General features: G+C 50.1%; 1 protein-coding gene across 7 annotated transcripts in view; it reads left to right on the top strand.

The window, feature by feature from the left end:
• The window catches only part of ZC3H7B (zinc finger CCCH-type containing 7B), a 61,008-nt gene extending 34,374 nt beyond the window's left edge, over nucleotides 1-26,634 (top strand). For all 7 annotated transcript variants that reach the window (XM_050936422.1, XM_050936420.1, XM_050936421.1 and 4 more), the window contains 7 exons: nucleotides 1,737-1,822; nucleotides 8,642-8,775; nucleotides 14,485-14,590; nucleotides 17,592-17,700; nucleotides 18,884-19,017; nucleotides 19,800-19,963; nucleotides 20,850-26,634. In XM_050936422.1, coding sequence (XP_050792379.1) covers nucleotides 1,737-1,822; nucleotides 8,642-8,775; nucleotides 14,485-14,590; nucleotides 17,592-17,700; nucleotides 18,884-19,017; nucleotides 19,800-19,963; nucleotides 20,850-21,042 — 926 coding nt within the window. In that variant the 3' untranslated portion in view covers nucleotides 21,043-26,634. The remainder of the gene's footprint in view (nucleotides 1-1,736; nucleotides 1,823-8,641; nucleotides 8,776-14,484; nucleotides 14,591-17,591; nucleotides 17,701-18,883; nucleotides 19,018-19,799; nucleotides 19,964-20,849) is intronic.
• Nucleotides 26,635-27,519: the final 885 nt, after the last annotated feature.

Here is a 27,519-nt window from a genome sequence, read left to right as displayed (position 1 = left end):
CTCTGGTAGTGTTGGCAAAGGTTCTGGTTCAGATCCTTGAATCCATCAAGGAGTTAACTCCTGAGATAAGTAGTGACCAAGACAATGTTTCTGTAAGAGTCTTTTTCTTGCCAACTTTAACAAAATTAAAATAGGACATTTATTTTGAAACAAGTGTGTCTACACACAGACTTGCAGCAAGGTACGACGAGATGTGAATTATACCTGATTTAGTTATTTAGTGGCGGTTTGTGTGTGGCTCAGCCCGTGTGGCTCTTCGACACGCACAAGTTGTGTACTGCATACAGTTTTACTGGTATAAATATGCTTATTCCTCTTCCTGTACAAGAAAAGCTATGCTGGTATATGGTATCTTTATACCGATATAACTGTCCACACTAAGAGCTGTACTGGTAAACAATCATACCTCTAACCAATATAGCTATACTGGAACAAAAACCATATCTGCAACCAAATATGTGAATGTCTTTTAGTAGGAGGAGTCATTGTTGGTATCTAGTAAAATGTACCGCTTGCTATTTGGGTTTTGTTTTTTTGTTTTAAGTGGATTTGTTATGTCCCTAATCAAAACTAGGTGACTTTCCATAAACAGACTGACTGAATCTGGAGCCAGGAGTTATCTTAGACTTTCAGGATCGATGAGAGACTGGTTGACTCAGAGGAACGTGATATACAGCAGAACCTCAAAGATACGAACACCAGAGTTCTGGACTTACCGGACACCCTCTGGAACCAGTCTTCATTAGGCAGCAGCGGAGAGACAGACATCTGCACCACCACCCCCCAAATATTTATTGCCTTGGGGCTTTAGCCCTGAGGCTCAAGGCTTTGGGGGGGATGAGGTTGGGGTTGCAGTTGCATGGTGGGGCGGTCAAGACTCTGGACAGGGGGTGGTCAGGGCTTCTGACCCACTGGAGAACCAGGGCTCAGGGCTTTAGATTGGGGGGCGCTGGGGCTCGGTTTTGTGGGGGCATCAGGGCTCAGAGCTTTAGCTACGGGGGGAGTGCTGGGGTTGAAACTGGCCCCCCTCCCGGCCCCCTTATAGCTAAATCCCTGAGTCCTGGTGCTCCTGAGGATCAGCAGCCCTGACACTCCCCACCCCCGCCCATGGCAGAAGTCTGTTGTTCAGAGTTATGGACATTTCAGAGTTACGGACAACCTCCATTCCTGAGGTGTCCCTAACTCTAACTGTGTGCAGCCTTTTATCTTAAGGCACCAGCTCCAACCCAGCCAAAGGTTGGTAGTAATGTACGTGACCTCTGCTGGCTGGTCAATGTTCAGTGAAATCATTTGGTGGGTCTTCGTCAAGATTTTGTAGGACAAGTGTCCATCTTAGAAATTGCCAGCAAAGGAGCCAGTGGCTGTCTCAGCAGGAAGGCCAAAGACTGACTGAGTCATGGAAACTGAATTCTTTGCTCTCCTCTCAGGTGTTGATTCATGTGGATGAGAGAGAGAGAGAGAGTGAGTGGGAAGGAAATGTGAACTTCCTTGGCCTGTGGTGAACCTGTTCTGGTGATAAGTAAAAGGCCGGAGTCTCCAGGGATGTGACTCCAGCACCTTTTTAGCCTGTAAACTAAAGATCCATGTGATGCAGGCCTGAACTGCAGCATTACTAGAATTGGAGTCTTGGGCTGGTGATGGGAAAGGAGCCACACCACCCTTCCTCCCTCCTTGGTGCCTGGGTCAGCGGACTGGCGTGGGGATGCTCAATCATGTCTCTGCTTTGTCGTCTTCAGGGATGACCCATGAAGATATTGTCCAGGAGTCTAAAAAGTACTGGCAGCTGATGGAGGTGCACGCCAGCAAAGCCACCAGTGGCACGGTAAGAAGCCACGGGGACCCTGGGACTGGTTTGTGGTTTTGGAGCTGTTACTCTTGCCTGTTCTAGCCAGTTCTGTGTCTTCCCCACCCACTGCCGCTGTCCACCAATCAGAGAAAATATGGCGCTGCCAGGGCCCCCTTTGCCCTCCTGTGCACCACAGCGAGCAGGGTGGGAGTGAGCGCATGACAGCAGCCTGGGTTGGACCTGAGGTGCTCTGCCAGGAAGGGTGAAGCCCTGCAGTTGCCACACCCCAGCGCGAATGGCGCTCTGCATGGCCATGGAGGAGATGGGACCGTGCAGGAGCTCGCTCCTTCTCTAGTGTGAGGCATCACTTCCAGCATTGTCAGTCACGGTGGGGGCTGCTTTCCCCCTTGCTGTGTGCCTATGGTGGAGCAAAGAGGATGGTGCCTGTTGTGATTGGAGGTGGGGGGGAATCAGAGGTGAGACATAAGTGTAGGTAGTGTGGGGTTGGGGGGGGTCGCGCAACTGAAGGGTTCTGTGGGGGCATGTTACTGCCCTTCATGTTGCTTTCGACTCCATCCTCCTAAAACTTGATCTGTATGTAGACAATATACACTGACAACTTCCTCCTCCTCCTCCTCCTGCTCTCTGCCCTGTGGCTGGCCTGCTGGGATGCGCAGTCTGGGATGGGTGGCGCCAGGGTGGGACAGTGCTTGGGGCTGGCTCCACTCAGTTAACAAGAAGCTGCAGAATTATCAGCCACTTTTTGTTGGAGTGGGGATGTGACACCCTCCCCAAATCGCCTTCTCCTTAGTAGAGACAATGTAGGCTGCTGCTGTTTCAATGCACTCCCAGCAGCTGCAAGCTGCTGCTGGGGGTGCATTGCAGCAGCAGAGTCAGCCCCTTTCCCCTCTTCCCCTCCAGCCTGCTCCCCTCACTCACCCCCAGGCTCTCAGGCTGGATGGGGCTCCACCTGAGCTGCCTGGTGCTGGGCACAAAGTCGCAGCTCCTCTTCCCGATCTTGAAGATGCCCCCTGACTCACCTCAGCAGGTGGCCTGCAAAGCGGGCAGTGGGGAGGGCTGGGACTCTAGCAGCAGAGAAGGAGAAGCAGCCCCATGTAGTGGGCAGGGGAACTCAGCCCACAGCCAGCCACAGCCGCCCTGCTGCTTCCTCCCTCCCCACGCTGCACAGACATATGGTGAGCGCTGCTGCCTTCTCGCTGCTGGGCATCCCAGCAAGGGGTGGCCTGAGAAATCTGGGGGGGCATGTGACCCTGTGTTCCCCCTGCCCTTGGGTCACCTCTGCAGGGAAGGAGGACAGCCCACTCATGCAAGCCAGATCCTGTGGGGAGCAGTAATTGTCAAACTGGTGCGGGGTTCAAACACGCCCTTTTAGGGTAGAGGAGCCCATTTAGAAACAACTGCAGGGGACATGCAAGCTTAGGTGCTGGTGAAGCTGGTCATGCCAGGCAGCCAACCCAAGGGAAGCTGGGGGGCAGAGCAGATGGAAGGCATTGCCTCACCCCCTGGTCGTACTCCTCCTCCTCCCACCAGGCTTTCATGGCAGCACTGACCCTGGAGAGGAGTGTTTAAGCAGAGGGCACCACTCCACATTTGCCTCCTTCTGAGCTGTAGGGTCTGGGTGGTGTCAGGCAGCTGCAGCCTTAACCACTTGCTGTCTGTCTTGGTGGTGGTGGCTTGCATTGTGGAGCAGAGTCCAGCTGGCGAGTAACCGTCTGAGCCCGGCCCCACCCTGGGGTCAGATTAAGGCTGCTCTTTCATTAGAACACAGAGTTCTCTCTCCTTTAATTGCCTGGTGCAGATGACAAGGTGAGAAAAGGAGCAGAGTCTCTTTATGCCTCCAAGCAAGGCCTTGGCTTACAAACCCCACCCAGGGGGCCAGGGGAGGCCTTGTTAAACCCTCCCGCCACAAGGGGGGCTTGCTTCCATCTGCAACATATTGAGAAGTTGAGTGGCTCACCCAGGATGTACAGGCCATTCCTGGGTGGCAGGGCAACAATACTTTGTTGGCAGTGTAGAGACCACAGAAGCCAGTTCCCTCCCTGCAGAGCTGAAAAGCTAGGGTCCAGTCCTGTGAAACACTGAGCATCCTCAGCTCCCATCGGAATCACTGTGAACTGAGGTGCCTCGGCCTAGCAGAGGGATCAGGTCCTAAAATGGACAATGTACGAACAATAAAGACAAAAATTGGGGAGTAGGAAATAACACCTGGAATATGCGTGTTTCTCCTTGTTGCTAAAGGCCTATAGCAGCGACATGTGCAGTGCCAGGATCGGGAGGACATCAGTGCCTTTGGGGATTGAGAACCAAGCTGACAGTTTCCAGGCCCCTTTGCTAACGTTCTCATAAAGCTGCATGACAGCCAGGTGCTGAGTTTTGTGGTGTTCTGCAACATAACAGAGCTGCAGGGCCCATGTCCCTGTGTTTGTCGTGGGACACGTGGGATGCATTGTCAGTGTGGCTGAAAGGTGCTTGCTTATCACGCCATCCCTTGTCACGAACATGGAGCTGGTCGGTGCCCCAGCCTGACGCCAGTGCATGGCATCGTTTGTGTCTTTAAAGAGAGAGAGAGACTCTCCTGCAGTCAATTAAAGCCACATGCATGCCTGGCAGCACACCACAGCTCTGGCACCAGTGAGTGTTCAGACAATAGGCTCAGGAGAGTCAGCAACTCGCTGCTGCAGACTGCAGGGCAGGGCTAGCCCACTCAGCAGAAAAAAGTTTGGTTTTGCCTTTATTTTTCTCCAGCCTGAGCAGGCTAATCTGGCATAGCATCCACCCAGCTTCAGAACTCAGCTGCATGACAAAGACAACTTCCCAGGAGCACTGTGCAATCCAGCCCCTCCTCCCACCCTTAACTGAAACAGCTCCAAGGTCAGCTTCTCAAGGTGTCCAGACAGCAGGAGCAAGGCATCTCCTATATGGTTAGGAGCAGCATAAACTGCCACAGCAGCTAACTGAGCCCCAAAACCAGCTAGATGCCTCTGATTGGAGAAGAACAGTGTAAGGCTGCAATGCTGCCTGACTTGAAATGCTGTGCAGACGAGGAGATTCACACAGGAGGTGCCAACGGGTTGCTCTTCAGGCTAGTGCTGGAGCTCAGCTCAGTCCCAGAGGACGTGTGGCTGTCAGGCCATTCACTCAGAGCTGGTCAGAGGAGTTTCTGATCAGAGTCTTCTGCAGTGCAGAGGCAAACCGCTGCTGGATGTGGGTGGGAGAGAAGGTGGTTTGGGGACTCTGCAGTAGACTTACCCCGACTCCCGGAGGTCTTTGCGACTCCAGAAGTTACTGTGCCACATCACAGTGGCCAGCTGCTGAACAACATCTGAGGTAAGCATCAGAGTTGGTAGCCTAGGCACTGAGGGAAAATGTGGGAAGGAGAATTTTTTTGCCTCCTTTTATAATGTTTCTGGTGCCTTATTTAGAACACAAAGTTGAGAACGGCTGTGCCAAAGTCTTGATTCATTTGGTTGCTACAGTTTAGTAGCTAACTTTGTTGTAGTGTTCTGTGTTTGGCTTCATTACAATGGGTGCTGTTGTAACCTGAAGGTCCTTTGACTGACTTAATGGGTAGCAACCTCCCGAGACCCTAATTTCCATGTCATGGCTATTTGTTTGATTACCAGTCTGCCAGGCGTGTAGCATGTCCTTACAAATACAGCTGTGTATAGCAGCAGCTGCTTTGACTCTTTACGCCCAGTCCCCTCTGAGCATGCATGCATGCATGCTGGATTTACTGCACGTGGTCAGTGTGATGTTCTGGGGATCACCCGCCCGGTTAGGGGTTCTGTCTCTGCCTGCCCTGTAACCTTGTGTCTGTGCTGTGCAGCTATGTTTTAATCCCCTGACACTAGCAGCCTGCCCAAGGTCTCCCCCTGCCTTTCACCAGCCTAGGTACTCCTTGCAGAAAGACACCACCTGCCCTTCCAGTCCCAAAGCCATCCTCCCCGAGTTCTTAAGTACCAGATGCTCATACTATTCCCATCTGGTTCCTCACCCCTAAAGGTGTGAAACTGGCTCTCGGTTATCAGTTCACTTTGGCCCCCATGTTCCACCCAGTTTGCACGCTAGAGACTGGCTTGGGGTAAAAATAAACAAAAGTTTTTTGTTTAATAGAAAAACCACAGGTTCAAAGATGAAATCGTAAAGGTGTGAAAACCTGTACAAGTTACATAGACATAGACACAGCCTCCGACTTTACACTTCTGTATTAGATAAAATCCCTTTTCAAATACAAGTTACCTATTGCCCTAAAACAGTTTCTCCACATACCCTCTAGCTATAGGAGGGATCCAGCATTCATGGACAGCCTCCTACCTAGAGACTGTCCCTCAAGTTGTGGATAAAAAACCTCAGACCTGGTCTACACTGGAAAATTAGGCTGGTTTAACTGCATCGCTCAGGGGTGTGGAACATCCATGCACCTGAACGGCATAATTAAGCTGACCTAAGTTGCCATGTAGACAGCCCTAGGTTGGCAAAATAATTCTTCTGTCAGCCTAGCTACCGCCTCTCGGGGAGGTGGATACCTATCCCAATGGGAGAGCCCTTCCCGTCTGGGTGAGTGTTATCTACACTGAAGCACTACAGCAGCGGAGCTGTGCCACTGTAGCCTTTTAAGTGTAGACAGGCCCTCAGTCTCAAGCTTTTAAAAGGTTTCCCTTTTATTTTCTCTCTGTCCGTGATGACTCTTGCTTAGCCAGAGTGGGGAAGTTCCTTCTTGGCTTGATAGCCAGGCTGTCCCTGTACCTTCCCATTAATACTAATGGTCCATCATTGACTTTTCCTGGGTTGAGAAAAAAAAAAAAAAAAAAAGCCAGTTTCATGTAAAAACACCTGGCTTGCGTGGTGCCCCCCTCCCTTCTTGATTGCTCACAGCTGTGTGATGTAGTTGGAGTCATAGTGCAGATTCTGAGTGCAGTTTTCTATACACATGGATTCATAACCACCTTCTGTATAAATATCTCATACTGACCCAGCAAATTCAGACAAGCTTTCGTGAAAGACCTTACTCGATATATTTTGCATACTGTATTATGCTCTAAATCAGTTGGTTTAACGGCTTATTTTGTGGGTTTAAACTTTCTGTTCTCCTCGTGGGGTGTCTGGACCCTTATTGTCACAGTAAATATGCAAGATCTTTGCACTACTCGTGTCAGAAAACATGTTTGGTTAGTTACTGCCTGAAGTTCTCAGAATAGCAGCCGGACGCTGTTAAGAATTTTTCAGCTAATCCTCTCAGGTCCCTGAACGTAGTCATGCTCTGGATCTGACACATCAGTCTGGCCTGTCTGGTAGAGCTAACCTGCATCTCATGGTTATGTTATGAAATACACCACATGGCAGGATAATACAGCAGACCTTGCAGGGCTGGTGAAAATGAATATGCCACCAGATCTGCCTCAATCAGAAGAACTGAGTCTGCCAACTGGAGGCCTCTGCATTGTCCATTGGACGTTTGGCCTGCTGTCACCACCTGCCAAATATTGGCCCAAATGTCCCTAGATCCACATTGCTGTTGAGCAAACTGACTAAAACCTGCTACTCATGGAGATGGTTTTCTTCTGTCTGCTCTCTGGTAAATGCCCAGCATAAGAGTCAATGTGGGACAGCTGGCACAGGCAGACAGTTGCATGTAATGGCACAAAATCATTGGGCTCCACAGCCTGCTCGCCTCTAGGTGCGCTCCTTTGGAAATTCCGTCTTGGCTCTGGATTCTTGGCTGCACCCCATGTGGTTGGCTGCTGAGCATAGCTCCTTGCATCTGCGTTTGCTTCTTCCTTGGGAAGTGAGCTGTAGACTCAAACATCTTGTTTTCCCTGTTGTTGCAGATATAAGTGCCCACGTTTAGTGGTGCAAATCCAAAATGCCACTCTGCTGTAAGTGCGTGGAAGAGGCAGGCAGAGAATTCAGGCCTCTTGATTGCAAATTGTGTATCTTAATCGTATGACCGACTGTCCTTCCTCCCTCAAGAGCATATGAAAGGACTAGGGACATTTTGTGACCCTTTCAGCTAGGGATCGTGATGTAAGGCCTGTGAATTCTCAGGCTTCGGGTCACGTGTTGGTTAATAGGCTGATGGGTTGAGTCCGGCTGTGCAACTCAGGGCACAGGAACCTCAGGGGTGGGAAGTCTGCCCACAATGGAGTTTAGAGGCACAGGGTGGGGCCTACATCATCCAGCTGTGACCCAAAAGTGGGTGGCAGTGGCTAGATGTAGTGTGGCCAGGAGACATGTTAATTCAGTGCAGCCCGGGGGGGCCTCCTCTGCTAACAGAGCTCCTGAGGGGCCCAGACTGTGACTTTAAACAGCTTTCTCCAGATAGACAGCATCCCCAGGAGATTAATTTTAGATGCCCCTCACCCTCCCTGCGAATGAATCCCCATCCCTTGTCTGCAGCTGCATCAGCAGGCCCGGACTGAACCCTCGGTCAGCACTAGTGGTGTATGTGGCCTGTTCACGTGCATTGTGAGATGATTGTGTCTTCCTCTGAAGACCTGGATTTGGCCACTGTTAGAGAGAGGCTACAGACAGGAGTGATCAGTGGCCCTATATCATATGGCAGGAGGTATGAAACCAGACTAAACGGACCAGTGGTTTGATCTAATCTGGTATCTTGATGGACCAATGGTTTGTACTGCCAAATGAAAGCTCAACCTGCCTCTGTCTTGGCTTTTATACTGTGCACTTTGCTGTAGTGTACAAGTGCCTATGGGGAAAGGCATCTATCCCAGGGCAAACGTGTGCATGATCCTGTGCCTGTACACAGTACTGACGGGGGGCAAGATGTTGAGGTTCATGTACCTGAATCCTGTTTCTTCATGTGATCCTTCACAGGCTGCCCCCCGGGCTCCGACGTCAAGCAGCTTTGACCTCCAGATGAAATTTGTGTGTGGCCAATGCTGGAGGAACGGGCAGGTGGTGGAGCCAGACAAGGACCTCAAGTACTGTAGTGCCAAAGCCCGCCACTGGTGAGTGTTCTTGTCCTCTCTTCTGTCTCCCCTTAGCCTCAGTGCAGGATTTCCCCCTGCCATATATTCATTCTCCAGTGCTTTGTATAGGCTACTTTGAAATATCTGTGAGGGCTTCCATCTTGGCAGACTGTTCCCTTGGGGAGACTGTTCCAGTTTTATAGACATCACCATTAGCAAACTTTCTTTGAGTGCTTGCTTGTGTCATACACGCCTACACACCCACATGCCCGGTTGTCGGATATGTTTGCCTTGGCAGTATCTGTAGGGTCGGCTGTGGCGCCCCCTTGGGTGCCATGCTCATATGTCAGTATGTCAGGTGCCACCAGTCCCACGCCCTCTCCATTACTTTTTACTGTCTGGGGTGGTTGGTTGGAGCTCCTTTTCTTGCATAGCAAGGGCTCGCCGTTACGTTTCTTCTGACTTCGAGCCTTAAGGTCTTTGAATAGTTGTACATAGTAGTTGCTGTTAAGTAGCTGTTAAGTGTAATTAGAAGTTAGAGTCCCAGCAGGGCACGCCCCAGTTTCCGGGATTTAAGCCCTACACAGACTGTAACAGGCCTATGCCTGTAAGTGATCCCCACAGCAGCTGCCTAAAGTGCTTAGAATCACATGTGAAGGACGAGTGTCATATTTGTAAAGAATTTTGACCCAGGACTCAGAGTGGGATATTTGTTTGCGGGCTCTCCTCATGGAGGCTGCCCTTCATCCAGCTTCCGAGCCATCCCGCAAAGACTCACCTAGTACCTTGGCCTCAGTACACCCCTGGCACTGCTCCCCGTCGCCAGTGCCCAAAAAGAAAAAGCAGCAGCATAGCTCCCCAGCACCAGGCAAGAAGGGCCATGGGGCATCAGGCAAAAGACCCAGTTTGGGCCACTCTGGAGCCATGTGGACATGGCACGGGAAGGCATGTCCACATGGCTCCAAGAAGCGGCAAAGTCTGCCTACAAGGGCAAGCCAGCCGCTAAGACCCCTCGGGGGGCAGTGGAGCTCCACCAATGCCCCGAGACAAGGCAGCGCTCTCCATCTCTGAGCTGCAGATCTCTGGCATCGCAGCCCAGATCCTCTGGGGCTTGCCCTCGGTCATCAGCACCACAATTGCCGTCCCCACCATCTCAATGCAGATCGCCTAGCGGGAGGTGCTGGTCTCCATTCTACCATTACTGTTCACCCTCCCACCGGTCATCCTCTCGGCACACATCTTGGTTGCCTGCTCCATGGGAGTACTCTCTATTGCGATTCTGGTCCCCTTGATACTGGCACCGATCTCTCTCCCCCCCACCTCCCCCTCTCACTCCAGACACCGGTCTCCAGTGACGACAGTCAGCAGGCAGACGTAGGCGACGACGGCCCCGCTGTGGTCACCAGAAGGGGGTTTCTCCGGCACGGAAGGGCTGTTCAGCCCCTTGTCAAGACCCCACCAGTGCAAATGGGCACCTGAGGCTGCGTTCACATTTACAGCACTGCGTTGGCACCATGGCCAATGGCCAATGCAGTGGCCTTATTGGAGTGCATGGGGCATGCCAGTAATGGCGATGACCCCTTTGCACTGCTCATCTGCTGGCACCTTGGAGCAACAGCTGGCAGCACTGGGTTTGGTGCATGAGACCTGCTTGGAGGTTGGGGTAGAGGAGACAGTGCCCACCCCCAAAAAAACCCTCCCCAACAGGGAGATGATGCCCTGGAGCCTCGTCCAGCGGTACAGTTGTCGTCCTCATCCCTGGATGAGGCTGTCGCGGGATCCTCAAGAGCCAGCCCACTGGATGATTTTAGAAACACCAGGCCCTGCTTCGACAGGTAACCGAGAACTTGGGCCTAAAAGTGGAGGAGATGGCTGAGCAGGTGAACACCTTGTTTGATATTCTCTCAGCCTCTACCCTGTCACGGCGTCCTGAAAATTGCCAAGACCCTCTGGCAAATCCCATCGTCCATCCCTCCAGCTCCACAAGGGCCAAAAAGAAGTACTTCATCCTGGCCAAAGGGTTCAAGTACCTTTATACCCATCCACCTCCGGGCTTGCTGGTTGTCTCTGTGGCCAACAAAAAGGACAAGCAGGGGCACGCTAGTTCAACTCCCAAAAAATAAAAAGGCCAAAAGACTGGACCTGTTTGGAAGAAAAATTTGTTCAACATCCAACCTGCAATTGCAGGCGGCGAACCAACAGGCTCTCTCTGGCAGGTACAGTTTTAACTTGTGAGACTTCCTCCATAAGTTCAAGGAGTCTCTCCCTTACGGTTTAGCCCAGGAATTTGGCACCCTGGTTGAGGAGGCACTGCGATGGTTAGGACCTCTCTCCAGACGGCATGGGACATGGCGGATTCAGTAGTTAGAGTGGTCGCGGTGGTCATGAGGTGCAACTCCTGGCTTCCACTCTCGGGACAGGCCGGCAGTCTGCAGACCTCAGTCCAGGACCTCCCATTTGATGAGAACAGTCTCTTTTCGAAGCAGACTGTTGTGAGGCTGCACAGGTTAAAGGACACTTCGGCCACCCTTCGCTCCCTGGGCATGCATATGCTGCAGTCTGCAAGGAAGCAGTTCCAGCTGCCCCCATCACCAAGGCCTTGGCAGCCTCGTCGGGGTGTGCAAGGAGAAGAGAGAGAGACACGAGCTTTAGTCATCGTTGCCGCCTGCTCACCTCCCCAGCCCGGCCTGGCAAAGTGTCCCGGGGCCAGAAATGCTCATTTTGAAGGAGCGCTCGAGAGCGATGCCCCAGTCAATTCCCTGGCTCTACCTTGCTCTTTCTTCAACCATCTTCACCCTACCGTTCAGTCGCGGACTGCTGGGTGCTGGACATAGTATCTCAGGGCTATACTCTGCAACTTTCTTGCCCCACCTGAAGGGCAGGGTGATGCAGATCCTGACAGACAATACTGCCGCGATGTATTACATCAACAGGCAGGGCGGTGCCAGGTCTTCGGTCCTTTGTCAAGAAACTCTCCACCTTCTGGGATTTTTGTGTGTGGCATGCCATTCATCTGATAGCCGTGCACCTGCCTGGAACCAGGAACATCCTAGCAGATCACCCTAGCAGGACTTTCTCTTCTCGCCATGACTGGTCACTCCATCTGGAGGTGGTCAGCATAATCTTGCAGAACAGAAAATGCCACATGTTCTGTTCGATCCGGGGGATGGACAGGGGCTCCTTATCAGACGCCTTTCTCATTCCATGGTCGGGGGCGCTGATATTTGCTTTCCTGCCAGTGCCGTTGGCTCACAGGGTCCCTGTGAAGATCAAGCAACCCAGTGCAAGAATGATCCTAATAGCCCCTGCGTGGCCTCGCCAGCACTGGTTCGGCATGTTGTTGAGCCTTTCAGTAGCCACCCTGCTGCAGCTGTCCCTCTGACTGGATCTGCTGTCCCAGAACCATGGCAGCCTTTTGCGCCAGAACCTGCTGGCACTGCACTTGACGGCTTGGCTACCACATGGCTAAGCACGGTCAAACGGGCAGGTCTTTCAGAGTAGCAGGAAACCCTCCACCAAAGCGACTTACTTGGCGAAATGGAAAAAGTTCACGTGCTGGGCCTCTGAACGGCGTATCTGAGCTGAGGAGGCCCCACTGCAGGAGATCCTGGATTATCTGCTGCACCTGAAACTCCAAGGTTTGTCCCTGTCATCGATCGAGGTCCACTTGGCTGCTATCTTGGCTTTCCATCCTCCGTTCCAAGGCAGGTCGATCTTCCCTTGTGATGTGACAGCATGTTTTTTGAAAGGCCTGGAGTGTCTCTACCCGCACGTCCAGGATCCCATCCCTCCCTGGGACCTGAATCTCATGCTGTTGAGGTGTCTGGGGGCCTCCCTTTGAACCTCTGGCTTCCTGCTTCTCGCCTGGAAGGTTTTGTTCCTGGTTGTGATAACGTTGGCCCACAGGGTGTCCGAGATCAGGGCCCTTACTTCAGAGCTGTCCTAGACAGTCTCGTACAAGGATACAGTCCAGTTACAACTGCACCTGGCATTTTGGCCTAAGGTAGTTTCCCAGTTTCATACTGGCCAGGACATATATTTACCCGTTTTCTTTCCAAAGCCTCATACGTCAGATAAGGAGCGCAAACTACACACCCTAGATGTCAGGAGGGTGCTGGCCTTCTACCTAGATAGATCGAAGCTGTTCCATAAGTCAGCGCAGTTGTTCATTGCAGTGGCAGGCAGAATGAAAGGCGGCCCAGTGTCTGCTCAGAGGATTTTGTCCTGGATCATGGGCTGCTTCCAAGGTGTCTCCACAAGCAGTCGTGACATCACACTCGGCTAGGGCACAAGGGTCAGCGGCCTTCCTGGCACAGGTGCCAATCCAAAAGTTCTGTAGGGCCACTGCCCGGTCGTCTGTCCCCATGTTCGTGTCTCAGTATGCGCTTACCCAGCAGGCTTGAGATAACGCTGGCTTTGGCAGAGCAGTGCTGCAAGCCGCGGGACCTTGAACTCGGAGCCCAGCTCCATTGACACTGCTTGTGAGTCACCTAGAATGGAATCGACACAAGCAAGCACTCGAAGAAGGAAAAACGGTTGCCTACCTTTTTGTAATTATTGTTCTTCGAGATGTTGCTCACTTCCATTCCATTACCTGCCCTCCTACCCCTCTGTCGGAGTAGTCAGCAAGAAGAAACTCAGAGGGCATAGGGCCAACGGCAACTAAGATACCTGTGCATAAGTGCGGCACTCAAGGGGTGCCACAGCCGGCCCTACAGATACCGCTAAGGCAAAAATATCTGACGATTCTGTGTGTGGGTGTGCACGCACCTAGAATGGAATGGACATGAGCAACACATCTTGAAGAACAACAGTTACGAAAAGGTAGGTGACTGGGTTTTTTCTGCAGTCAGGTTCTATTATTTATCATTTGTATGCAGGGTCCTCTTTGGGCATGGCACTTTGCAGAGAGAAAAACAGTCCTCTCTCTAGGAGCTTACAAGGTAGAGTAGAGGGAGCCTCCATTTTCCTTTTGTTCAGTTCATCCTATCTCTTCTAGCTATACTCAGCTGGAGCACCAAAACAATTCTTCTCCAAACTTGTTTCCAGACGTCAGCTGTTTGTAGGCAGCAATCCTATCACCATTGGTTGTCATTTTAGCCATGGTGTATGCTTTACATCCTTTTTAAATGAGCCCTTTGATCATTTTTGTTGCATTTCTCTGAAAGGCATCCAGATTGTCTGTCTGCCTTGTTCTGTGAATGTAGTGCTCTAGGAGAGGTCTCCTCAGTGCCACATAGAGAGGGACGGTCGCTTTCCCTTTCTGAGATGTCATTTCTCTGTCTGGGATTTTTTTGCCACAATACCCTCTTCAGATCCTTTTGTAGGACATTGTGGAAGAGTGAGCTGCCTAACTGTAGGATCTTGTTCACAGTGCCGTGTCTATGTGTAAGGACCTGTAGTTCTACAGCAGGTCTCCCCCTGAAGGGTCCCGAAGTGTCGTTTTTTTACAGACTGCATAGACCAGGACCGGTTCAGCCACTCCTGGGGATGGAATGTGGGACGTGTTCAGCCCCTCACAAGCGGCTCGGGGGCAGGGGGAAGCGGGAGGAAAGGCTCCCTTTTGGCTCACCCTGTAGAGCTACATTCTGTTCTTCTGGTGTGTCTGGTGTAGTGTAGCACATGGCTACCAGCCAGTGCAAGGGGCAAGCTGAGTGATGGTTCTGGTGTGCTGTTGGGGTATTTTAAACCTCCTTTGCTTCCCCTCCTGACTTTTTTTGTTTTAATTCCCCCCTCTCCATTTCCTAGCTGGACAAAGGAGCGTCGTGTCCTGCTGGTGATGTCCAAAGCAAAGAGGAAGTGGGTGTCTGTCCGACCGCTGCCTTCCATCCGCAATTTCCCACAGCAATATGATGTAAGCCCTGTAGCCCTTCGCAGCTCCAGAATCCTCTCCCTTCCTATCGCAACACTGCATGCACCGAGCATGGAGCCAGTGCTTCGATGCTCGCGGGGCAGGTCCTTTGTAAATGGACCGGTGGGTAGGTAGACATGGACCCAAGTGGAAAGCAGAGACCAACTGAAAGCGAAGAGAGATCAATTCCATCTCAAATAGCCAGCTCCGTAGCATGGTATGAAAGGACCCCTGCAACCAGGTTTTTGACTCTGCTCTTAACACCATCACCACCTATAGGACTTGCCAGCGATGGGGATGAAGTCGGGGTCTCGCCCTTCTCTTTAAGTCACGCCTTTCCAGGCCAGGTCACAGGTGGGGCAGTAGGCACAGGGTAAGCTTGTGTTATCCCTGCTTTTGCTGTACCTGTTCCGCTGGTAAACAGAGCGCACTAGTCTCCTAGGCTTCCAATCCAGCCACTTCCACCAGTTTTTACAGCTCACTTGAAAGGTGATTTGAAAACCGATATTTTAAAAAAAAACAAAAAAAAAACCACACCCTAAATTAAAACCTCAGAGTGACGTGAAAAGCTGTGAAGCCCAATCTCAGCTCAGCATGTGATGGGAGGTGGGATAGCGCTCTTCTCCTTTCTGCCTCAGGGGAGGAGGAGGAGGAGGAGAAGAAGGAGATCAGGACAGGTCCCAGCCATAGTTAACGGAGAGCTCCCTTCCCCTTAGTGAAGAGGTGTCTGCCGTCCCTTAATCTAGAGCCAGAGGGGAGCCCATGTGAAAATGCTGGGGGTCCCCTTCTGCTCACAGCCAGGGTAGCTGTAAAGCACCTGTGATCTCAGTCAGTTGGATCACTCAGCTGCTTGAGTGTTTTCCGTTGCCTCATAATGAAAGATTTCCATGTGCTGCCATGGCAGTCACAGGCGGTGGGTGCCTGGGGGAGTGGGAGTTTCTTCCTAGAGTGGCCGCTGACTTCTGGGAAACTGTCCTGGGTTTTTCAGTCTGTTACTAATCAGATTTTGTGTCTCCCCTCTCAGCCCAAAGCCAAAATCACGTGTGTGTTGGCGGCAGAAGGGGGCAATAGGTCAGACTAAGTTGCTGCTGAGGTGTCACCCAGGGGAGATCCCAGCTGTGGGGTGGGGAGAGGAGAAAGGCGTGGACTTGCAGCTTAGCTGACTTGGGGTTTTGTTTTTAAGATTCCCTGTAGTGCAAAAGGAGTCATGAGCGCTACGGGAAATGGGAGCCAGTGTCTGGCAGAAGGAGTATCCCTTTGTTTTCTCCACCGTGCCTCTAATGGAGGCACGGCCAGGAGGGGGCTAAGGCCTGCCTGTCACATGGCTCAGCAGGGCTTTTAGAGGAAGGGCGGTTCCTAGTGGGAGAGCTGCAGAAGGAAGGGCAGGGGCAGGGGCAGCACGTGCTCTAGAGCGGCAGCTTTTGTTTTGTGAGTCTGTAAAGTGTGTCCTGAGAAAAGGGCCTGACGAGCCTTGGGCGTGGCTCTGAATTCTTCCTGAGCTCGTGAGGGAGTCCTGGACCTGCGGCCCCAAACACTGCCGCTGGCACTGATGTCACTGGGGTGTCTGGGGGGCTTTTCCTCTCTTTCCTGTGTAGGTGCACATGTGTAGGTAGTCTTTGCTGGGGAGTGAACCCTTCGGTTTGTTCCCACAGTAGGCAGTGCATGGGCAGCAAGAGTGTAAGCTTCCCGCTCCGGCCCTGCTGCTGTCTCTCTCGCTTCCAACAGGCGAGTGAATGGCTGTGTCTCCAGTGACGCCTTCAGGCCCTGGCCCTTCTGCTGAGGCTGCAACAAGGGGGTCTGTGTGTCAGTGTGTGTCAACAGTGGGGATGGTATTTGCAAGGTAGACATGCCCTCATTCCCCCCTTCTTCCCCCCCCCGCCCCCCCCCCGGGCTGCAGTGTCAAAAACCTCTGCATTCAGGTGCTTCCAAAAGACAGTTTCCCTTCTTCATATCATGCCTTGCTCATTTCATGTGGGGCCATGTTGCAGCTTCCTGGTGGGCAATGGGTCACTGCTGATCTGGGTTGGACTTCAGCCATCAGCATAGTCAGGGCTAGCTTGACAGTTTGCAGGGCCTAAGCTGCTGAAATGAGGGGAACCCAACCGTAAGTTTTCTCCGCTTCCAGTCTGGCTGCTGGAAGAGGGGATGAGATCTGGGAGGGAGCTATTTCCTGGTGCTGAAGCGGGAGATAAGGTCAGCTGGTGAGTTGCGAAGGAGGCAGGGCTCCAACCAGCTGTTTGCTTTGACTGTGCGTAAGGACAGCCATGAATGGAGAGGAAGCAGGAGAGTCCTGTGGTACCTTATAGACTGACAGACGTATTGGAGCATGAGCTTTTGTGGGTAAATACCGACTTCATCGGATGAAAGAATGGAGAGGAGAGGCTCTGCATGCCACTCTCCATTTGCTGACCCCTCCACACTCTCCTTGGTGGGACTGTTTACAGGGGGAAAGGGGGCGAGTGGGTAACTAGCAAAGGGTGGGCTGGACGTATGTAGGGAAAGCTCTTGGCTGTTCTTAATAGAGTTTTGTCATTGGGAACTTTTGCTCTGAATCAATCTAAACTCGCCTTGGGCGTCTCTCCACTTTCCTCTGAAAGCCTCTCCACCCCTTCAAGACCTCCATCTGTCAAGCTGGAGAGGACATGGGTGAGAGTCCTCTTCAAACGCCGCTGCTGGGTTAGCATAAGTTGCTTTCCACCACCTCACCTGGCTCCATGAGTAACCTTACCTGTAAGCGAGCCAGCCATGGGCTTGGTGGCTAGGTAGTGAGAGGACAGTCACTGAACTCAAGTACATTTTACACAGAGTTTATAAAATGTACACTGTACATTTTATACAGAGATCTCCTCCCTCAAGTCTTAGGGGACCCAGGGAGAAGAGGCACGAGTGATCAGCATCACCTGCTCGGTGCCTTTCTGCTTGGTCTGCCCCTTTCTCTTTCCCTAACCAGAAGGGTCTGGGTGGGGTGGGGGGGGCCTGTGTTTTCTTTTCTGTCTCTTGACAGCTGTGTATCCATGCACAAAACGGCAGGAAGTGCCAGTATGTTGGGAACTGCTCCTTTGCCCACAGCCCTGAGGAGAGAGACATGTGGACCTTCATGAAAGAAAATAAAAGTGAGTGGTGAGATGGGGGCAGGAACAGGGACACTGAAGAGCACAGGGTGTGTTATATCTCTTCTCCCCAGCGTCCCAGAGCTGGAAAGGACGTCAAGCACCCCTGCCTTTCCAGCAGGCGGGTGAAATTACTCCGAAAAATGAGACTCTCGGAGCATGGGCTAGAGCTGTTCAAACAGCCACGCACAGCTGCGCAATCACCCTTCCGCCAGCGCACCCTAGTCCTGCACGCAGTGCTATTCCATTCTCGCCTGCCCGCTCCACAGCTCTGCTCTTCCTCTGCTAGTCAAGCCCTGGCTCCATACACCTCACTCCTGACCTCTGCTCCTGTCCTGGCCTCTCACCTAGTTCTGCTAATGTCCCTATGCCTAGGCTGCAGCACTCCCTGCTGATTGTGTGAAAGGTCATACACAGGTGTGTGAACTTGGTGTGAGGACCCCGTTGGGCAGTGCCCCTCACAAACAAGCTTTGTCCTCACTTGTTAATAGTTCTTGGAAATGTAGGTGGGCACCACACCCCGTGGTCTTGGCCAAAATTTCTTCTCCCGTTGCCACCTCACTCTCCTACCAATGTAATGAGTTGTAGAGCTGGCCAAAAGGCTTTGGCTAATGGCAATTTTGCTTTAAAAAAAAAAAAATCGGGAGTGGGGGCAGTTCAAAAACTATTTCCACCCCCTCATCAGTGTTTGAATACTTTGTTTCTGAAGAAAATGTCAATTTGAATTAATATTTTGTTTAGAAAATCACAACATTTGAAACCCAAACAAACTGCTGTTTTGTTTGGTTTAGTCTCCTGCTTTGTTGCAGCAGGGGGTGAGCTACCTAGTGAGAGGGACCAGGCTCAGATCTGATCTGGCACCTCCTCGTGGGTGTGAAGTCCAGAGGGATCACTAACTCTTTGCCCTCCTTCCTTCTCTCTCAATATTTATAAAAGCTGCCATCACAGTACCCTGTAGATTTCAGAACTCTGCTTCCCTCCCCCAGACCAAGGGAAAGAGATTTCTCTGCCCAGCTTCTCACCTGAGGAGGTAACCACACTGCAGAAGGAGTGTCTGTAACTGAAGGGGGTGGAGGGGACTGCACACTCAGAACACCAGATCTGTACAGGTCCCTTGTTCTGAGTGTGTCCATAGTGAGTGGGTAGGTGAATTGCCTGGCTGACCTGGCTGATTCCCTCCTCGCAGTATTGGATATGCAGCAGACCTATGACATGTGGCTAAAAAAACACAACCCTGGGAAGCCAGGAGAGGGAACACCACTCACATCGCGTGAAGGAGAGAAGCAAATCCAGATGCCCACCGACTACGCCGACATCATGGTAATACCTCTCCTCCCTCCTCCCTTTCTTCATTCTGACATCTCCCCTTCTCTCCGGTGCTTCCCTGCAGGAGTCTCTTGAGAGGAGACTGGGCTGACTAGAAATCCAGTGAGGTTGGAACACTCCCTTGAGAAAGAGCCTGTGATCTTTGCCAGCTAGGAGGAGGGCAGCCGGGGTAGCAGTGACGAGGCGGGGGGCATAGGCCTAGGCCTAGGTCAGCAAGGCTGCTCCAGGACTTTTCTGTCAGTTAAACATGTTTTTATCCAAGAGTCAGGCAGCTGAAACTGTATCTTACCCATTAACTCCTGCTTCCTGGGCTCCCGCCCGTCCCTGGAGCCCTGGAATGGCAAAGCCACGGCTGTCCATTTTGAAAAGAATTTGGTTGGGGATGAGAGATCTGTGGGGGTGTAACTGCCCCACCAATGGGTGGGAAGAGAAGTAGGGGGAGACTGCACTAATGTGTGGCAGAGGAGAGGTATGGGGAGGGGGGATGGGCAGGCCACTGAGGTCTGGAGAAACCATATCTAATTGCTCAACAATCCCTCCTATGGCTGTTATAAGGAGTGATACTGGTGGGCTCAGACAAAGAATACAATCCTGTCCCCTGTGGCCAACAGTTTGATGTTCCCAACACTTATGTGTCAGGAGAGGAAGGTGCTGGGTGGGGTGGGGAGACCCTGGATGCTCTGGCGGAGAGGGGGACATCCCTTCCTCTCCACTCCCCAGTGCTGGGAAGGTCAATGTGGGCACTGCTAATGGGCTGCTCTGTCTGTGCTGGTTAGATGGGATACCACTGCTGGCTGTGTGGGAAGAACAGTAACAGCAAGAAGCAATGGCAGCAACACATCCAGTCAGAGAAGCATAAGGAGAAGGTCTTCACCTCTGACAGTGACTCTAGCTGCTGGAACTACCGCTTCCCCATGGGTGAATTCCGGCTCTGTGACAGGTACTGTGTGCGCCACACCTCCGTTCCACACGGGTTCACTGCTGATGAGAGGAGAGCAGACCTGGTACTGAGTCGCTCTGCTCCTAAATGGGGAGCCCCAAGGAACTGCAGCTTGGGGGAGTTCTGGAGAGGTCGAAAAGTGGGAGACGTTATTGGAAACACCCCCTCCAATAATGCTTCAGAATCAAGCTCACAGCAGTTTCCCCCACCTAAAAGTGATAAACCACAAAGTTCAAAGGCATGAGTGGTGCTTCTTCAGTCTATACTTTGGGAAATGAAATCTTTAACCCAACAGCCATGCCACCCATGAGTGTGGTGACGTCAGATCTCACAAGCTAATCAGAGCATGGCTGGGTCCTTGCTTGTCTGAGACACCTCTTTGGGAAACCTAGCTGCCTCAGTAAGTGGGTTTAGTGTCTCTCTAGAGTGCCCTTCTCTCTTTTGTCTATGCCTCAAGATGATGATAGGAGGCACTGTGCTGCTGGAGGTGAAGTAGAAAATGGAGGTCCTGATCACTCATGTCTGTTTCAAGATTCCATGGCACTTTTTTTCAAGAGTAGGGCTGTCCAACCCTAAATGTTAACCCAGTTCTAACTTGTCATTTCATTCTGCAGCCCTAAATCCCCTTCTAGTCTCAGTTGGGTATGGTTATGTCTCTTCTTGGCCAAAACTGTTATTGCTGTACCCTGTTAAACAACCTCCAGACTTCACCCCGGAGGTGATGGGCTACATTTCTGCATTCAGAGAATGAGCCTGATACAGGAAGAGCATTTGTAAAGTGCCATAGAATACAGCACAACATCCGTGCTGGAGAAACGGAGCAATCCTTTAAACCCTGCCCCTTAAAAATAAAATAGTCCAGTGAGTTGTGTTTCTCTCCTGACAGGTTCCAGAAGACCAAGGCCTGCCCTGAGGGGGATAAATGTTGCTGTGCTCATGGCCAGGACGAGCTGACCGAGTGGTTGGACCGGCGGGAGGTACTGAAGCAGAAACTGGCCAAAGCTCGCAAGGACATGCTGCTGTGCCCTAAGGATGATGACTTCGGCAAATACAACTTCCTATTGCGGGACGGCGTATAGTGGGTTAGAGGGACCTGTTGACTGGAAAAACAGAAGCAAGTTTTTAAAGGATGAGACTGTGGTAGGGCAACTGAGACATGTCTCACAAGGAGAACTTTTTTTTTTTTTCCTTTTGTTTCAGAATTACCAATATGATTTTCCAGTGGTGAATGAAATTGTGACCTGATTCTTCTGTGGCCAGTGAACGCTGTGCTCATAAAGTTTTTCTATCTTCTCTTTTCTTTCCTTGTTCTCTGCCCACCTTTCTTTTTTTCTTTAATTGAAAGGAGTGAACACAGTTGGGCATGAGAGAGAGAAAATCTTTTCCTTTTAATTCCCCGTCTCTAGACTCTAAGTGTGGCTGGGAGGTTTTTTGGGACATTGCAGTGTCATGAATGCAGCTGAGAGAGGGGGCAAGGTTACTGGAGCATAGGTGTCTGCAGTCCTCTGTGCTCATTCTCCTCTGTAGAATGGAGCAAATTCCCCTTCTCTTTCACGCTCTCCTGGAAGAACAATATAAAAAACAATTGTAGCTGAGATGCAGGTGAGGAAAGCCTTTAAATCCATGTGATGTAAAGCATTGATTTTAAAACACCCGGCCTGTTAGCTGCTGTGGATGACTGCAAAGGAGCAAAATTACATCCCAAGTCTTCCCCTGAGGCGCACAACAGCTGAGGAGGGTAACGGCTGTCTAGCCTCCCCCATACATAGGTGCAAGGAGCATAGCTGAAAAAACAACCAGGATGCTTTTTGCAGAAGGGGCAGTTTGAAAGTGATCATGGATGACTTTTTTGCTGTTACTATTGATTGTATCCAAAAAGTAAACTAGTAATGGGTCATTTGACTTTCTCATGGACAGAAGAGAGTGCAGATCTTTTTTTTTTAAACTAGTGTGATTATGTAAGTAAGACTGAGTCCCTCCACAGGGTATAGCTAATACTATGGTGCTGTCGTCATCTGTGTGCTCTGGGCCTTGGGATCAGCAGAAAAAAGGAAGTAACAGAAAAGGAGCTTGTATTTTTATTTGTCAGCAGTGTAAAGTCAGTCAGCTTCTGCTTTGGGGATTACGTCTTTAAATAGCCTATATACTTGGTTACTTGGATACTGGTTTTGTCTGTAGAGGCTGAAGGTGCTGTCAGAGGAAGTGGGCATAAATCGATTCAAGGACACTCAAGTAGCATAGGTCCAAAATTCAGTGTGTGTGTTTGACAAAGAATGCGTTTGGAAATGATTTCACAATTGAAATTAATACAGTGTGGTTGCTGGTGGGGGTTGAAACCTTCTCTTTCAGTGTTGCAAAATTACACTCAGTAGCATTTGACAAGTGCATGGGAACCAGAAAACAAAGCTAACTAGAAATGGAAGACAAAACTGACCAGGGTAGTTTGGAGCTGAGTGACGTGCAAAATACAAACCAATAGCGTGCTGAAGAAACCAATTTTAAAGGTTCTTTTAGATTATTAAACTGAAGCCAGTTTATTAATGCAAGTAAGGAGAATGTTTGTTTGTTCTTAGCATGTGATTTTTACTTTGACTGTGTGTCCCCTTGCAGTCTCCCCTCCCCTCCCTGAAAAGAAAAAGGAAATTAATTCTTCCTGTATCCTTTGTCAAACAGAGGACAAGATGTCCAACAACTGTCTGGAAGAGAAGAGGAAGATCATATTTGTAATATGAGGGTCCCTCTGGGTAAATAGAAACACATAACCACCCAGCTCCAGTGTCCCCATCAGGTTACATCTTGGTTTTTTGGTGGGGAAAGTTCAGCAGTGGGAAGTGTGTTTTTCTGATTGTTTTGGGGTTTTTTAAATCATTATGAACATTGCATTTAAACTGGCTTCTAGGCTTTTATGCCTCCCTCCCCTCACTAGACTTCCAGTGCTGCAAGTAGTGTCATTTTTCAGCAAGCTGGCCCCTGCTGGCAGGAAGAATAGAGGAGTGCCTCTTTGCCATGGGAACATTGATGTGCGCAGGGGAGCCTCTGATAGAATCACCCTGCATGGCCTCATGAAGCAAGAGAGGGAACAGCTGTCACATCTGCTGCTGGTATTGTGCTGACTTGCATTTTGAATTAGGTCAACTCCTAGGGGGAGCAGTTGACACTCAAGGTATATCTACACTGAAAATGCTACTGGGGCAAAGTTGCAGCTGCGCCGCTGTAGTGCTTCAGTGTAGACCCTACCTACGCTGACAGGAGTGGTTTACCCATTGGCATTGATCACCCACCTCCCTGAGAGGGGAGAGCTAGGACAATGGAAGAATTCTTCTGTCGCCCTAGCATTGTCTACACGGGGGCTTAGGTTGGCATAGCTGCGTTTCTCAGGGGTGTAGAATTTTCACGCCCCGAGAGTTGTAGCTGTACAGCTGTGTGTTCCAAGTGTAGACCAGCCCTTAGACTGTGTCAGCTGTAGGTGAAGCTAGTGTTGCCAAATGAAGTGGCCACGCTGAATGCTGTTCCTGTCAGAGTTGGTACCATTCTCCATTGAGCCTAGCTGAGGGGATTCATTAGTGCATGTGTGGCTCCAGAGGGAAGATCTGTGATGTGGCCCAACATGTGCTGTCTGTCAGCACGTTGGGTTGATTTCACATCATTTGGGTGGGGTGGGATTGATGCAGGAATATGTTAAGAAGAAGGCAGAGACTGTCCATAGTGCCTACTATACCACCTACACTCTTTGCTTGTTAATTTGAGGACTGGTGGTGGGACATCTCGCAGGATTTTCTATCTCCAATACTGGAATGATATATAAATTGTGTTAAAACAAGGCAGCTCAAATAGAGGCACCCGATTGGCCAAACTGGGGTGCGGAGTAGAGTCTCAAATATAACCCCACTGAGTCAGGATCTCAGTATTTCTAATGGCAATAATGAGCTTATGCCAACACCCCAGAGTTTCTCTGGGATCAGCTTTGTGCCTCATTCTGGTCCACCTGTCACTGGGGAGTGGGCACGCTGACATCTGCCCCCTTTGTCCTGAGCCTCCCTATCCCTCACTCTGATTACAGCTTAATACAGTGTGCATGTGTATACATAGTTTGATACAGCACCATCGGCTAAGAACAAACAGCCCCACCTTCTTAGAGCACTGTGTGTGTAGTTGTGTTTTTTGTATAGGGTCTCATGAGATTGTTTTGCCTGTGAGAAGTCAGAGCCCTCCAGTGCTGTATTTTGCATGGTGGTTCAGCAGCGTTGGGTCCCCTTTTCTTCACCCCACCTCTGAGGACACCTGTGTCCCTCGACAAGAGCTATTAGATAGGGAGCAATATGTGGGAGATACTGAATTGGCAGCTGGCATCTTTATTTACAGACCTAACTCTGGATGTACACAACTCATAGGCAGCTGGCTCAGCTCCTGCATAGTGGTTAGAGCCTGGGAGTATTAATGAGGAGACCTGTGGTCTGGTCTTTCCAGCCACTGCTGTTAAGTCACTGGGTCCCCTGGACAAGCCACTAGCCCCTCCATGCTTGTTTTCCCCTCTGCCAAATTGTGATAACGATATGAGGCTTAATTCATTAATGTGTGTACTACTCTTTGGGGTCCTGGCCTGGAAGTGGCACTAGAAGCAAAGAGATCTGAGTATGTATTCGTTGTTTATGATAGAGAGGTGGGAGAAGGGAGGATGCTTTTTCTTGCATGCCCCAAGGAGATGGCAGAGCAGCTGGAAAGATCCTTGCTCCACTGATCTGCCTCCCGATGTCCATTGTTTATGAGCAGGCTGATGCTGTATTTGTTTCCACCGACCAGTTGAGGTGCGATTTCTGTTCAGATTTGAAACTGGGCACCTCATCTCCTAGGATGTACATTTCCTTGTCTCAAGCACTGAAATTGTAAAGGCTAGATGGCAAGGGAGAGGGATGCTTGTCTTCTGTTTTGCCACGTATACTCATAATGTATAGAATTGCTGTGACACTGGACTAAGCAAAGTAACAGGAACCCAGCTGCTGCTAAATGAGCTAATCCAGCCTCCTCTTCACACACACCCCCTTTGTAGCTGTCTAATCCCAGCCTTACCAATGCGTGTTCAGCCAGTCACTCCCTCTGCAGAACTGACCAAAAAAGTGAGATTTGCACCACTGCGTAGGCTTGTACCATGTTTGTTGTAGCGGCGGCAGCAACGTGTGCAGGGGAGAAGAGAGGAAAAATTAATCGGGGAAGGGGGAGAAGGGGAAATGCTTGTTTTTTACTTTAAAAACATATCTGCATTTACAGTGTAATTGTAGCTGTGCCGGGACTTAAGAGTTGATAATTTGTTTAGATTATGGAGCAGGGTAATGTCCCTTCTCTTTAATCAAAATAACTGCTCTGCACCCACTCTTCTCCAGACTGATAGTGTTAGCTGGGGGGAGGGGCTATTGTTATGGGGGCAAAAGGGGTGGGGATGCTCATGAGCATTGCGTATCTATTTTTGTTTTCCCAGATATGATAACCTGATCTGTGGTGTTGCAGTATTTTGTCACAGACTTGTTTTAGTGTGTGTATATATGTGACCCCTGTGAAGCATATATACACAGGTATTAAATATATCGCTTTATATAATATTATATATGTGTGTGGTATCAAAGGAATCTTTTTTAATAAGGGTAAAGGAAAAGGACTCAGTCCAGGAAATGCAGCATCTCCTGTTTAAATGTGAAGGCTTTTCCTCCCTCCCCGGCCCTCCAGCTGGGGTGGCAGAAAGGAGGAGGAAGGGAGGAGTTTATAGACAGGTATAAAGTTCAAGCTGGGACAGGTTTTCCTCATCATGCCTCTGAAAGCCCTCCGGTGATGACCTTCCTACCCCACCCTAGTGAAAGAACATTCAGGTGCTTCCCTAACGAGTAAAGTTATGATTAAAACCTTGTTTATATGTATGTAAAGGGCAGGAGACTCCAGATTTGACCCCTCGTTTTCTTTCGCTTATCGCTTTTTTCAGTGTGATATTTCATCTCACCAAAAATACTCAGCACTAGCAGCTCTACGATAATTAAACCATAAGCTCCAGTGTTCTAAAGGAATTCTACCACGAACCAGTACATTCAGCCAAGCACTCACTCCTCTCTAGCCTGTGCAGTGTGGGGACTAAGGGGAGGAATTTCGGCAAGGAAACAAATCTGAGGGCTAACGAGCGGCGTTAACTTTTTTTTTTTAATGTTACAAAAAGTATCTTGTCCTTTTATTTATAAAAACCAAAACCCTCCAACACACACACACACCAAACTTTGTTTTAGTTCAGCTTGTTAAATACTGAGGGATATAATACAAGTCCTTCTCCCAGTCCTTTCAAGTGAAGGAAGGGATTTGTGAAGTTGTTTGAAGCAAAAAACAACAGCAAATCAGCTCATATGAACAGTGTGTCAGAAATGGACGTGCTCTTGGCATGTGAAGGGGAAAAATCGCAAGGGGCTGCTGCAGTTCTAAGTTGGCTAGTAATGAGATGGAGTCCTTTAAAATGTCTCTGTATTAATATAATTTAAGAATACCACGCTTTACTATTAAAGATAACCTTAGTACCTTTCATAAGGTCTAGTACCAAGATAATAATGTAGGTGTTTTAACAATTTTGTTTTTGTTCTTAAAACAAACTTGCTTCTTTTAGCCTTTGTAATAGAAAATAAAAGTGTGCACTTTAAACCCTCTAGATGACTTGTGTGTCTATGTTGCAAAGGGTTTGTGAAAGACATTATTGGGGTCTCAAGGCTGCCTTGATAAATGATATTGCTGCTACAGGGAGAGAGTGGTGTGGGAGGGGTGGGGGGATGGGATTGAAGGACACCTGCTGTGGTTTATATCCAAGTAATCCACTAGTATCCACTTGTTAAGCTACTAGCTATGAATGATTATTAACAGTCTTTATTAGAGACATAGGTAACGTATATACAGAGCATCTGAACTCAGGCCAATCTATCAGTCTAACCGAAGACCAACAGCCTTCTGCAGTAGTCACTCCCACACCCTGGACATTCTATTCACTCTCTTAAATCCCCAGTAACACCACATCTGTCTTTTAGTTTTTTAACAAAAATGTATTCATATCAGAATTGTCTTAACAGATCTTCTTTGATGCAGTGGCTATCTAAATTCTATTTTTGCTGTACAGTAACTCCACTTAAAAGTTGTCCTGGTTAATATTGTTTCATTGTTACGTTGCTGATCAATTAGAGAACATGCTCGTTTAAAGTTGTGATGCTCCCTTCTAACATTGTTTGACAGCCGCCTGCTTTGTCCACTGCTTGCAGGAAGAGCAGCCCGTTGCAGCTAGCTGGTGGGGGCTTGGAACCAGGGTGGACTGGAAGCCCCCTACCAGCTCCCTGCTCCCCTAAGTTCCTTGTGCTGCAGCTGCCAGCAGGCTAGCAACTGTAGCTGTCCCTCCCCCCACTGCCATGTGCTGCTCCTGCCCCCTGCCTTGGAGCTGCTCCCTGAGCCTCCTGCTTGCTGTGCAGGGGGGCTAATGTCAGGGTGTCTCCCTCCCCTGCTCCTACACCCAGCTTATCCCTTCTCCATATAGAGTAGGGAGGGCACAC

Source organism: Gopherus flavomarginatus, chromosome 1 (assembly GCF_025201925.1).
Source record: "Gopherus flavomarginatus isolate rGopFla2 chromosome 1, rGopFla2.mat.asm, whole genome shotgun sequence".
Lineage (NCBI taxonomy): Eukaryota > Metazoa > Chordata > Testudines > Testudinidae > Gopherus > Gopherus flavomarginatus.
Note: the sequence above shows the minus strand (reverse complement) of the source record. Positions and strands in the feature narration are given on the sequence as shown.